The following is a 13,968-nucleotide window of genomic DNA, read 5'->3' as shown; positions in this document are numbered from 1 at the left end:
CTCAGGGTCCTGGGATCGAGTCCCACATCGGGCTCTCTGCTCAGCGGGGAGCCTGCTTCCCTCTCTCTCTCTCTCTCTCTGCCTGCCTCTCTGTCTGCTTGTGATCTCTCTCTGTCAAATAAATAAATAAAATCTAAAAAAAAAAAAAAAAAAACTGTTCTGTAAAACTTTCCATTGACCTTTAAAGCACCTTCTTATTTTTTTAAGGATTTTATTTATTTATGTGACACAGAGAGAGGGAGCACAAGCCGGGGGGAGTGGCAGGCAGAGGGAGAGGGAGAAGCAGGTTCCCCACCAAGCAGGGAGCCTGATGTGAGGCTTGATCCTAGGACCCTGGGATCATGACCTGAGCCAGAGGCAGACGCTTAACCAACTGAGGCGCCTGTGAAGCACCTTCTTTTATTATTTTACTTCGCAGTGATCTTGAGCTGACTTTTATTTTCTCCATGGTACAGGGTGGGTCTGTGTGTTGGTGTTTCTGATATATTAGAAATATTGGAGGCAAAAAATATAAGGAGATAGTTGACTTATTTTCATTTTGTTTCAGATAAATTTTTAAGGCCATTGTAATTTATATAATTGCACTCCAATTTCCTTTAATAATTGTGTTCTAGGTGTTTTTTCCATCTGTAATCGGTGCTATCCATTTAATTGCCTACTTTTGCACCATTCACACATTGTGTAATTTACTTTTTGTATTTTTATACTCCGCCTCTGACAACAGAGAATTGTTTTTTTATTACTAAATGTTCCTGTGAGGGGTGACTGAGTGGCTCAGTCGGTTAAGCATTTGCCTCTGGCTCTGGTCATGATCCCGAAATCCTGGGATCAAGCCCTGCCTCGGGCTCCCTGCACAGTGGGAAGCCTGCCTCTCCCTCTCCCTCCACGTGCCACTTCCCCCTGCTTGTGTTTTCTCTCTCTCTCTCTCTCTCTCTGTGTCAAATAAATAAAACCTTAAAAAAAAAAAGTGTTGTTGTGAACCAGGCTTTATCCACAGGTGAGACCTTTTCAGCCCATGTTTGAGATACCTTCTTTTTTTCCTTTGGGTCTTTGGAAGCAGTATCTTCCAAAAGTAGATCAAATTGTGTTTAGTCATTAGCATCCCTGTCAAGTTAGGGAAATAACGGAAGCAGTTTCAGTCCTCGGTATCTGTTTGAATATTTCCTCTACAGAAGAGGTGTTCTTTACCTGTCAGAGACACTGGGGATCTGTGTTCACTTAGATTTGGATCTAAGACTTTTAAACTTTTCCCGTCTTTCCCTTTCTAGCGAGGACTCCGAAGAAAAAGATGTGAAAACCAAGAAGGACGATTCTCACTCAGCAGGTAGTAAACAGTTTTTAATGTAATACGTCATTGATCTGTGTCTTCGTTCATTGGACGTTTTAATAAGTGGTTTCATCATAATGCCGGGCACTGCTGTTAATACTGGCACGACGAAGCGCTTTCTATCTTTGAAGAGCAAAGAACTTTGAAGTGCTGGCGGCTTACTGCAATCTTCTGTAAGGGTTTTTCTGAGCAGGCTTACACGCCCTGTCCCACCCCAGGATTTCTGATTTAGTAGGTCTCAGTGGGACACTGGGGCTTTATTGTTTAAAAATATTTACAGATGATTCTCCTGCATAATTAACGTTAAAAACCATTTAAGTGGGGCGCCTGGGTGGCTAAGATGGTTGGGCGTCTGCCTTTGGCTTGGGTCATGATCTCCAGGTCCTGGGATCGAGCCCCATGGTGGGCTCCCAGCTCAGTGGGAAGTCTGCTTCTGCTTCTCCCTCTCCCTCTGCCTCTCCCCCTGCTTGTGCTCTCTCTCTCCATCTCTGTCTCTGTATCTCTCTCAAATGAATAAATAAAATCTTAAAAAAAAAATTTATGTGAACCGTTAACAGATATCAAACTAAACTGATTTAAAAGAGCATATAAAATACAAAGTGATGTAACACTCTAAAGTGGGGAGGGGGTGGAGATGAACTCTGGGGTAAAGAGCAAGCAAAGGCTAGTTTCACCCTTCCCTGTTCCAGCTGGCAAGTAGTCCTTCGAAACAGTAGCCGCAGAGAAAGCTTTCTTGGTAAGAATTTAAACTCAAAAGAATTAATAGAGACTCCATGGCAAATAAAATGTTAAATCCTGATTGCCTGTTGGCATTTCTGTTTCTGAATTTAATTCTTCTCAGTACTGAGGGTTTATTTTAGTTTTGACCTGCACTCCCCTGCTTTTGTGTCCTGCGTCCCCCTTTAAATGAGATCACTGTTAATGAGCCGATACATGGAGGGGTAGACAGAGTTCCACTGAATTCACTCCACTGAGCTGTTTGCTTTCATTCCTTTTCTAGCCTGTTATCTGCCTGCCTAAATTGTAAAGAAATGTGTTTTGTAACTTAGAATAGTATCATTGGAAGACAGTCTTCCCCTCTTCTATTTAAAAATATTTTTCTAGGGACGCCTGGGTGGCTCAGGGGATTAAAGCCTCTGCCTTCAGCTCAGGTCATGATCCCAGGGTCCTGGGATCGAGCCCCACATCGGGCTCTCTGCTTGGCAGGGAGCCTGCTTCCCCCTCTCTCTCTGCCTGCTTCTCTGCCTACTTGTGATCTCTGTCTGTCAAATAAATAAATAAAATCTTTAAAATAAATAAAAATAAAAATAAAAATATTTTTCTAGGGGCACCTGGGTGGCTCCGCTAATTAAGCCTTCAACTCGGGTCATGATCTCAGGGTCTTGAGATCAGGGTCCCCGAGTCTGGGTGGAGCCTGCTTTAGATCGCCTCTCTGCCCTTCCCCGCCTCCACCCACCCCCGTGCCCCCCGTCTGCCCCACCCCCACTCGTGCATTCTCTCTCTCCAAAAATTCTGGCTTTAGTTTCTAAAAACTGTGAATATAGATTGAAATGTAATTGATAATTTTAGGGCAACACAGTGATACAAGTTTAAAATACATTGCAGGAAGCATATATTCACACCTAAATTCAGCTTTATGACTACTTAAAACTCCATGCCTACGCTATTTTTCTGTGCAGTAATGAGGACATAATCTTTCTCAAGTTCATTCTTTGTATTTTAGCTCCTCTTTTGTATATTTTGTAGGCATTTTTAAGGATAGACTTTACCCCATTTGAATGAAATAAAGCTGCAGGTTCTGTCTCATACTGGCTTTTCTAGTCAGCCTTCCGATAAACGCACAACTCCTTGATCGCTGCGTTGTAACTTTGATATTACAGAGGACAGCGAAGATGAAAAAGAAGATCATAAAAATGTACGTCAGCAACGGCAGGCAGCCTCTAAAGCAGCTTCCAAGCAGAGAGAAATGCTCATGGAAGATGTAGGCAGCGAAGAAGAACAAGAGGAAGAGGACGAGACGCCATTCCAGGAGAGTACGTGCCGCTGGCTTGGTACTTGGGTGGGGACCAGAGTTCGTGACCGTGACCTTGATTACTTCTGCGTTCTGGTGGCTGCCAAACGTTACAGCCAGTCCCTTAAATTCGATATTTGCTGTCAGAAGAGATGGCTCTTTTTGATACTGGTTGATATTTTAAGAGGCTCAGGGATTCTCTTGATTTTGATGTCCATCGTTGGGACTCAACTACTAAACCAGCAATCGTTAGAATAACAGTTATATGGCGGGTGTTGTGATGAAGATTTGTCTTTTGGCTTCGGAGCCAAAGGGGTAGACCTCCCTCCCCAGCAACAACAACAAAAAAGTGTTAATAGTAGAATTTAGGTGTTTCACACGTTACTTGGATTAATAAATTGTATGATTTTTGCTTTGTCTTTAGCTTTCTCGTTTCATTTATTCATACTTGGACCAAAGACACTAAATTGGTTCTGTTTGATTTCCCTGGTCTCCCCAGTAATGTAGGGGAATGAGGGAATTACCAAAAGTTGTTTGATGAAAAAAAACGTTCGGTGATATCTTCGGTTTTTATTCATATTAAGTTTTATCTCTCGCTGTTTTCAACCTTGACTCTTTAAACAAGTCAGTTATGCAGCTTGTGTGTGTGTGTTTGTGTGTGTGTGTGTGTGCACGCGTGCATGTGCGCTAAGCCCCGCCCTACATGTGGGGCTGGTGAGGACTCCAGCCCGACCGGCGACCCAGCTGCCCCCAGACTCCGAGAGTGTTTGACTCCCAGATCCCATCCTCCCGTCATGCTTAGCGCTGTCTCCCTTCATTCCCTTGGAAGGATGTATACATTAAGTTGGACGTTGAACTTCTTCTTTCCTCTCAGAAGATTCCGGCAGTGATGAAGATTTCCTAATGGAAGATGATGACGATAGTGACTATGGCAGTTCAAAAAAGAAAAACAAAAAGATGGTCAAGAAGTCCAAACCTGAGAGAAAAGAAAAGAAAATGCCCAAACCCCGGCTAAAGGCCACAGGTGAGTTGTCTACAAGTACAGTTAAATGGCTGCTTTGAAAAATTTCAAGGAGCAGTAAACTTTCTCTACAGAAATCCTTCATTAGGCCTTGGCATGGACCACACGCCTCACAAGAATAAGAATTCTGCGGGGATCCCATCTTCCACACTGGGAGGGATCTCTTACTTGTTAGGAAGGACGGTGGCCCCTGCAAGAGAGGGGACGGTACGGCACAGGGTTTGCAGCGACCCATTGCCCGGCGGTAGAAACACACCAATAGTAGAGCTGTGCCTGTGCTTTTTCCTGCCCATATCACAACCCCAGCAACTAGGAAAGACCCGAAATGGGGAAAATGCACACCCGTAATCACAGATTTCAGGCCTCGGATCTGATCCTTAACCCCATCCTTTGTGCTAGAATAAAACCACACTTAGCAGCGTGGATTCATTTTCTGGGAGCTGTTGTGAGTGCTGCCAGTCTCCTAGTCACAGCTTGAAGTCAGAAGGCTAGATTTGCTTTGTTTTTTTTCTGACAGATAGAACTGGTGATTTTTTACGTTTTTCACTCATTACTTCTTACTGCTGGGAATCACGGGCTTGTCCGAAGTGACTTGAGGAGGGCACCTGACTGGCTCAGTGGTAGAGCATGCGACTCTCGATCTCGGTTGGGAGTTCGAGCCCCGTGTTGGGCATAGAGTTTACTTTAAAAATAAAAAAATAAGTAAATGACACATCCTTGGAAGAAAAGTTTTGAAAAATCTGATGACTTCAGTTTCTACTCATGTTGTTGTATCCATGCTTTTTGACCCACCTTTTTTTTTTTGGACCCACTTGTTAAACCTGAGTTTTATCATAAACAACCTGTGTTCACAAACCACTAAGGATAGTATGCTGTTTCTGTAGCATCCTGTTTCTTTATTATAAACATCACTGCTAACACAGCACCATAGTGTTGGCAAGAGTGATTGGGAACCAGTGCCCACCTTGATTTGTCTTCAGTTGGGCTGTGATCCTTATAGATTTCTTTTTTTTTTTTTTTTAAGATTTTATTTATTTATTTGACAGAGAGAGAGAGAGAAAGATCACAAGTAGGCATAAAAGCAGGCGGGGGTGGGGTGGGGAGCAGGCTCCCTTCCGAGCAGAGAGCCCGATGTGGGGCTTGATCCCAGGACCCAGAGATCATGACCTGAGCCGAAGGCAGAGGCTTAACCCACTGAACCACCCAGGTGCCCCTGTACATTTAGTTCTTAAAGTTTTGTTTTGTAGCCGATTTTTTTTTTAAGATCTTTTCTTCTCTTCCCCATGTTGGTATTTTTCTTCTTCCAGTGACGCCAAGCCCTGTGAAAGGCAAAGGGAAGGTGGGGCGCCCCACAGCTTCAAAGGCATCAAAGGAAAAGACTCCTTCTCCCAAAGAAGAAGATGAGGAACCAGAGAGCCCTCCAGAGAAGAAGCCCTCGGCAAGCCCTCCACCTGAGAAATCAGGGGACGAAGGGTCCGAAGATGAAGCCCAGTCTGGGGAGGATTAAAAAAGTGATGATGGTTTGGGGAGAGATTTTATTAAAAAAAAAAGAGAAAAAAAAAAAAAGAAAAAAGAAAAAGGGGGGAAAAAAAAGAAAACCTACTTAAGATAGAACATGGTTTTGGCTATGGCTTGACTCATGGGCTTTCAGTGCTTTTTTCCTTTTCTTGAAAATAACATTCTCTCTCTCTTTTTTTAAGAAAACCATTGTAAGTTTAATTTACCTTTTTGTCTATTGGTCCTCTCTTCGCCATCACCCGTCTTTCCCACCCCTTCCCAATGAAAGCCATGTCAGAATAATCACTGGATTGACTGCTTCACCTTTTTATTTTTAACGGAAGGCATACCACAGTTGGAAAGCAATAAGATTTGAGATGAACACTACGGAAATTTTGCTTTTTTGCTAAATGGTAGAAAATGAACCGTAATCAAAAAAAACATAGAAGGGTTTTAGTTAAAAATGATTGCTTCTCTCTCTACCTGGACTTAAAAAAAATCAGCTGTCATCTAATACAAGTTTATATGTCTATATACATAAGTATAGATGTCTAAAAAAATCATGATGTTAAACTTCCCACTGATGGGGCAGGTAGGACATAAAGATGAATTCTGAATTGTTACTAAAAGTATTCCTATTTTTTACCTTGGGGGCAAGGCAGGGCATGGTGTTACCTGACCTTGTTTGAGGGTGTGGTTTTTTGTTTTTTGGGTTTTTTTTGTAAATTTCATCACTTGTTATCTTAAAGAGACCCGGAGCCAGTAATCCTTTTATCCTGCTACAGTCTTTCAGGAACTTTAAAAGAACAAAAAAAAAAAAAAAAAAAAAAAAAGGCCAGGGCCACCAAAACTTAAATCAGTCTTGATTTCCTATTTCATTCTCTTAATGGTTCATGTTTTTAAGTATATATGTATCTATTCTGTTTCTTGGATAAAATTACCAAGGATCAAAAAAAAAAAAAAAAAAAGAAAAGAAAAAAACCTTTAGGATTTAAACAGCAAGATCTATACACCAGAGTGGATTTCTTCTTAACTGACAATGTTTAGGTTTTAAGCAAATAAAGTACCAATTAATGTGAAACTCAATCACAAAGACTTGAGATTTTTCCTTTATGAAAACAGAAAATTGAAATTCTTTTATGCCAAAAATGTGCATTCCGATCCCATGAACCATGCTCTGTTTTTATTTGGGGATAGAACATTTTTCTTTTCACATACCTATCCTCCCACTTCTTTGTAGACACATGCAGTGCATCTCAGCTTCCTGCTCCTGCCTAGGGTCCCACTGCATACCCCATCCCCAGAGGCCGCCAGCTCTGCTCTGGGACATGATTTCCCCCAGCTCTCTCCTTTGCTCCCTTCACGTTCTGTGCTTGACTAAGAGGGAGTGTGGTAAATGGCCACTCCCACACCCTTCAGTTTGCTTTTGTCCCTCTCCTTGTGCCCCTGCTTTCCTGCTCGCCTTGCTTAAAGCAGAAGTTCCAGAGGCTCCAGGCCAGGGAGACATGTAGTTAGGAGCCCATGTGCTGCTGAGAACAGACTGTCCATGCCTTATGAAAGTAATCGGGAGATAGTTCTGTAGGTTTGATCCTCCACATCCTGATAACCACGAGCTCATGGGAGCAAGAGTTAAGGGGCTTAGTGTGCTAATATGTTGAAAAAAAAAATAGTGAAATTTAACCTCTGCCTTCTTATGTAGGTGTGCTGCTTCGGTATCTTAAGCGGTTTTCTTTCTGTCTTTTATGTTAGAGCATGTTTTTCTCTCAGACCACGTGGCTTTCTTGCAGATGTTCCTAGGACAAAAGGTTATTTAAGGAATATTTTTACTCTGATTTTTAAGACACTTTAAAGACTGTCCTTACTCTGTGACTTTTTAAAAATAACACCCAGTGGCAGAGTCATTTCACTGTTGCACACTTGCGTGTGTTAGAGAATGAATTTGGAGACTTTAGTACTTTGGCCAAAAATGCGAAACTTGAACGTATGTTGCAGTTGGATTATTATCTTTCATGATGGTTAACTTTAGAGTCGTGAACTTTGTAATGAGGGGGATAAAGATTATTCTATTTGCTTTAGTGGGTTTTCGGGTATCCAATTTTAACAACAAGGTTCGTGTTCATCTAGTAACAAAAGACCTCTCAGTGTTTCCACCATGCACTTCTGTTTTTAGGGGTTTGTAACTTTTAAGTCCTACATTCCTAGTAACATTTGGACTTTTCTTAGATTATGTTTCGTGAAGATGGGGGGGCGGGGGGGGTCTTTTAAAACTTTAGCCTCGGTATTTTATGTAACTTGGTGTCTTTAATATGTTAATCTGCACTAACATCTCCGTGATACACACTCATTCTTTAGAGGTAATCCTGTCTTCTAGGTGACTTGTGTGCATTTGGTTGCGATCCCTTTTTTTAAAATTAATTCATGAGATTGAAAAAGGTCTTCTATATTTCTAATGGACTAGACAGAAGGATCTGTGTCCCCGAGTGAGACAGGCTCTGAATGACCTTTGTTTTCTCCACTTTTTATTGATGACTGAAAACACTCTGGTCTTCCCCTCCAATCATGCAAGCATGCAGGAGGACAGCTGTGGTGTCTCAACTGGAAATAGGTGCTCAATAGGCTTGATTGTGACATCAGGACCGGGTCACAAGCTAGAAGCCGACAGTGACTAGCCATTGGCACCACCCTTGACTCAACTCCCGTTTCTCCCTCTAGCGTGCCTATGGTGAAGTGGCAAGAGCGTCACTCACGGTCTTGTTTGCAGTGCTCAGGAAGTGGGAAGTTCACTGGCAAGGTGCTTGTTCGTGGTACCTGATTTCTCTTAGCTCTTAGGTTTACCTCTGGAACATGGATCTCGGCTGCTATGCTGACTGACACTACATTCTTACCATTCTGTATTTCCAGACGTCCCTTCCCCAACGTCCACAGCTAGAAATGGGTAGCTTGGATCTTAAATCCATAACTTGCTGCTGCTTTTAGCTCTCCCCATCTCAGATTGGAATCAATGGAGCGGCCCCCCCAGGACGCACGTCAATTTCAGCCATAGTAGGTTTGTCCCGCTTTCTGAAACATCTCTCCCTTTCATAGCCCCACCCCCTATGGCGTCCCTGAAGGGAAATTAATGGGTGTGCCCTTTAGGGAGGTAAAGGTGGGAGTGTTTCCCTCTGGAAGAAGAGTGGTTGATTTCCCCACCAAGGAGCTTGGATACTGTCCCCCTCCCCCCTGCCACGGTAATTGGTTTGCTCCATTTCAATTCTCAGTTCGTACTTATCCTTGGCCCAAGTTGAAAGAGCATTTTTTACAGGTAACAAGTCAAGGTGGAATTTGAGGTTATAATCCAGTAAACGACACTTGTGAATGTGGTCCGCTAGACTGAACTTGATGCCTTTAAAAAAAAAAAAGTTTCTTCTTTTATCCATGAACATACAAGTATCGAGTGGATTTTGGCTGACTGGTTGGGAGGAGGTGCTTTTCTTTAAACCCATTTAGGAGATGCTTTGAGAGTAGTAGGTAGTCGAGGGCAGAATTTACCAGGAGCAAGGAAAGCTTTTTATAAAAGATCATGTGGCCATCGTTGCTGTTCTAAAGAGTGGGGGGTTGGATTTGACCAGTTCTTTCTGTTCCTGCATCACCAGTAGCTGCACAGTGAAGAAACTGTCCCCTTAGGAGTTTGGGAATAGCAAAACCTGGGCTCTGCTCTTACATGGCAGTCAGATAACTTCAGCAGAACAAGTTAATAGACGTTTCCTGCCACAGGATAGGGAAGATATAACAAGCTGTTTGCTCTTGGGGTCAGAAAATGGTCCTCTCTGTGCATAGAGCTAGGTTTATTAGAAAAGGGACTTAGTTTGAATATTGGGACATCAAGCTATCTATAGCCAAGTTTCGCTCTGCAACCCATTCTCCCTTCATCTTGGGATAAACTTGATACAAAATGACTCTCTGAATCCCAAATCCCTAAATTACACCTTTTTCAAAGCCTAATTCACAAAATTCACAGTGGTGCTGACTGTATTAACCACTATTGGGAAAAGTCCTGTCAACCTGCCTGTTGCCATGCCAATGGGGGGACTGAGCTGGTGACATCTGTCTGAGCTGGTGGAATGCCACCGTTGTGCATACACTTTGTACATCAGGGGTGAAGGGAGGGTTTTCTAGATTTATGGGGGGAGGGTAAAATTGGGTTGGTTTGTTTGTTTTTTGGTTGTTTCTTTTTCAATGGGTGTAGGGGTATAGTACTCAGCTTATGCCCTAAATAACATGTATAAACCCCAACCCCCCCGAAGTATTGTGTGGGTGTGTGTGTGTGAGTGTGTGTGTGTTTGTATATGTCTGGCAGTAAACTTCTGTCTTCGGGAAATTAGTGAATTCTTCTTTTCCTCCAGAAGTATTTGTTAAAAGATTTGTAAATAAGAGCTCTTAAGTAGCGTTTGTTTACCATGAACATGTTGCAGCAAACCTTATACACCTAATTCAAGCAAGATTTAAAGAAAGACTTGACTTGCCAGGTTAAGCAGCAGCCAACTTCTCAGTAATTGTTTGCCTCGATTCATCTTTCAGACTTCGTTTTGGCTATCTCTAAAACTCCCAGTCTTCCTTGATTTTAGTTCTTAATCTTCTGTGTTCTGAACAGGAAGGATTATAGAGAGGAACCTGTTTAAATGTATTTAATTAGTCCATGGGCTGAGACGGGGCGGGGGCATCCCTTTCTTAATACGACAGTGTTGCTGGGTCCATGATCAGACGCCAGGGGACGGGCATCCTTGTGATACCTTCACGGTGCTGACATCTGCAGCATGGTACTAAGGAAGTTCAAGTTTGAATGTAACCACTTTATTTAAAAGATTTTTTTAATTTAAATGAAATGAGGTTGAAGTGAACATGATTTTGTTGACCATGTTCGTGAATTATAGATGCAACGTGCATTGGTAGACTTGTGTGATGGTCTTTTGTGACACTTAATTTTTACATATCCCAGTCTCTGTATGTATCTGCATAGACAAAGAAAAAACAAACTCCTGCTTTCTTTTACTGAAGGGTCTCCAGGACTGCGTGTCTGCTCCTGAGCTCTGTTTTGAGTATGTGTATCCTTTGCTTGTATTTTGTATTAAAAAAAATAAGAAAAAGAACCCTTTATTGTTGAGCATGTTGGCATTGTCCCCTTTATTTTTTTTTTTTTTTTCTTTTTGGGACATATGAAGCAAGTTATTCTTTTTCTGTATCTTTTTTTTTTCTTTTGTAAACTTTTTGTTTTGTTTTGTTTAAAAATGGCTTTATAAAAGGGCTTTTATAACCCAGATGTGTGCTCTGTGTACTTCTTACAACACTCTCTAGCCAACACACTGATGATACAGTGATGACCTTGACCTGTCAGCTCCCAGTCCACCCTGACTTTAGGGGGGAAACTACTTCCTGAATGAATTCTTTAGAAACTAACAGTGACTATCACTGTTGTTGGTGACAAGAAAGGCATGTCTTGGGGCGCCTGGGTGGCTCAGTCGTTAAGCATCTGCCTTTGGTTCAGGTCATAAACCCAGGGTCCTGGGATCGAGCCCCGCATTGGGCTCCCTGCTTGCTGGGAAGCCTGCTTCTCTCCCATTCCCCCTGCTTGTGTTCTCTCTCTCGCCATTTCTGTCAAATAAATAAAAATCTTTTAAAAGGGGTGGGGGGCATGTCTTGTCTCAAAAGTCAAAAGGAGTAATTAATTACTTAAAGAGTGTGGAATGAATAGGGAGCACTGGACTGGGTGTACGAGGTTTCCTAGTTAGCATTTTTTCCTCATGTTCACATCCAAGGTTATGAAGTTGTGGAAGGCAAAATTCTTTAACAATAATATATGGAAGAAGATAATATTTATACTCAAAAATCAGACATTGTGTCAATTTCAGATTGAACTACACTAACCTGCAACTTAGAGCTAAATATTACTTAGATACATGGTTTATGATCCCGCTTTAGAATTGGGCTGATATTCTAGCTATTGGGGTTTTAATTCTTTTCAACCTTTCCCCTTGTTTACATTCTTACCTTGTCATCTAAATATTGTAATTAACATACCAACTCAGCTTGGCTTTGAAATTAAATGTTTTCTGCATGGTGTTACCAATCAGTGACTAGATAACTTTATTTCTTACAGAGAGTTTGACTTCGGGAGAACCAGCCACTTTTCCTCAATGGTCTCTAGGTGTTGTGGGGCACGTGGGTGGCTCAGTCGGTTAAGTGTCCGCCTCTTGATTGCTGTTCAGGTCATGATCTCAGGGTCATGAAATCAAGCCCCGTGGAGGGCTCCTTGCTGGGCATGGAGCCTGTTTTTTTAAGATTCGCTTTCTCCCTCCCCCTCTGCCCTTTCCCACTCTCCCCACTCCTGTCCCTCACGTGCTCTCAAAAAAAAAAAAAAAAATATATATATATATATATAGGTGTTTTATGATTAACATACCAAATTTCCGTTTCAGTACAATGCTGGAGAAATGTAGTCTGGTGTAAGGAATTTCAAAAACCATCGGGAGGACAAACATCAGAGGCATAAATAGACCTGTCACTCCCTCCTCTCTTGTCCATGAGCATTACCACACCGTAATCGGACACTGTAGATATTCAGCACTTTGCAATAGATGGAAGGGTTTCTGTCTACATAATACTTCACTGAGTTTTCCCAACAACAGACTGACCAGATGTTTGTTGTTCCTCCAATGTCGCAGCACAGAAACTGGTTCAGGTAGGATGTGGTTTGTCCTGGCTGGTGCTGGGATACAAAAAGGCTTTGAAATCAGGTCGTTAGCTCTGTGTGCTTTGAGTGGTCACAGACGTTGTTTCCAGAACGGGCCCCCACTATCTTGTATAAGTGGACCCCTTGCGCTTCCTTCCTGATAACCTTTGGACCATTAGCTGAGCTCTCACTAGCGCTGATGACGGGAGCCCATCCAATAACTAACATCAAAGATTTTTTTAAGATTTTATTTATTTATTTGAGAGAGATCACAAGTAGGCAGAGAAGCAGGCAGAGAGAGATAGGAGGAAGCAGACTCTCTGCTGAGCAGAGAGCCCAATGCGGGGCTCGATCCCAGGACCCCGGGATCATGACCTGAGCGGAAGGCAGACGCTTTAACCCACTGAGCCACCCAGGCGCCCCTAACATCAAAGATTTAAAAGGAAAAATTTCTTTTCGGTAAGATATGAAAATTTATTGTTAATTTACCTGAAAGTCCTTGTGACCCCTAGATATGAAGCTTCAAGTTATTTAAAAGCTTTTATTTTCTGATTATGTCTTAAGATAGTGACTATGGAGGACTGTATTTTGTTATCTTGGCTCTATATACACACACGGCCCTTATCTTCTGCCAGTAGAGGGCAGTGTCTGCCCTCTATATACTTAGCTAAAGGCCTTGTGGCCCCCCCGCCGCTCATTTTTATTTATTTTTATTTCTCTTATTGTTGTTATTTTTTTAAATGAGCTCTAGGTCCAGCTTGGGTCTTGAACTCACGCCCCCGGGGATCAAGACTCACATACTGACTGAACCAGTCTGGCATCCTCCCAAGTCACTTTCAGGTACTGTCCCCTTGTGCTCAGTGCCCTCTGTATCAGGACCCCCTCCCACTTACTTGCACGAGACCGGTTCTGTGATCTGTCTGCCCACTTCACACCCAAGTGTATGCAGCTGTCGTCTGTTCTCTATTCTAAGTGGGAAATGGGATCTTGATTCACGCACATTGGTCTGCTTATGTTCTCTTTTCACAACTCCCGAAATCTACGATAATATCCCAAAATGAAAGGATATGTTGAGATTTCAAAATGCAACTGTGAACTCTCGGCCCTATTTTGAAACAGGTGTTGTCTTTTGAAATTGCCCTGCAGCTCAGAAGCCTTGTCTCTTGCACAAGCAACACGAACACATGTCCGCATAAAACGAACACTGAAACTTGTTTTCAAGGTAACTGTGGCACCTTTTGTTCCTTTATCTTGATGGCATGCTTCTTGTTCCCTCCATTATCTTAATAGAATGGACAGGTGCCCATTCTGACATGGTTTGGCCGGGAGAAATCAGCAGCACTCATGGGTGTTGTTTCAGTAAGAAAGTCCCAGACAAATATTGTGAAACAGATGCCTTACTAATT

General features: G+C 42.4%; 1 protein-coding gene across 2 annotated transcripts in view; it reads left to right on the top strand.

Moving 5' to 3' along the window:
* Window positions 1-6,942, top strand: part of LOC111151067 (nuclear casein kinase and cyclin dependent kinase substrate 1) — a 30,448-nt gene extending 23,506 nt beyond the window's left edge. Inside the window, exons 4-7 of one of the 2 annotated variants that reach the window (XM_022508806.1) lie at window positions 1,269-1,324; window positions 3,208-3,360; window positions 4,216-4,362; window positions 5,667-6,942. In XM_022508806.1, coding sequence (XP_022364514.1) covers window positions 1,269-1,324; window positions 3,208-3,360; window positions 4,216-4,362; window positions 5,667-5,866 — 556 coding nt within the window. In that variant the 3' untranslated portion in view covers window positions 5,867-6,942. Of the gene's footprint in view, window positions 1-1,268; window positions 1,325-3,207; window positions 3,361-4,212; window positions 4,363-5,666 lie in introns of both variants that reach the window. The other variant, XM_022508805.1, reaches the window with a different exon arrangement.
* Window positions 6,943-13,968: the final 7,026 nt, after the last annotated feature.

Source organism: Enhydra lutris, unplaced genomic scaffold (genome assembly GCF_002288905.1).
Source record: "Enhydra lutris kenyoni isolate GAN:26980312 unplaced genomic scaffold, ASM228890v2 scaffoldscaffold25, whole genome shotgun sequence".
NCBI lineage: Eukaryota > Metazoa > Chordata > Mammalia > Carnivora > Mustelidae > Enhydra > Enhydra lutris.
This window is presented reverse-complemented; position numbering and strand designations above follow the sequence as displayed.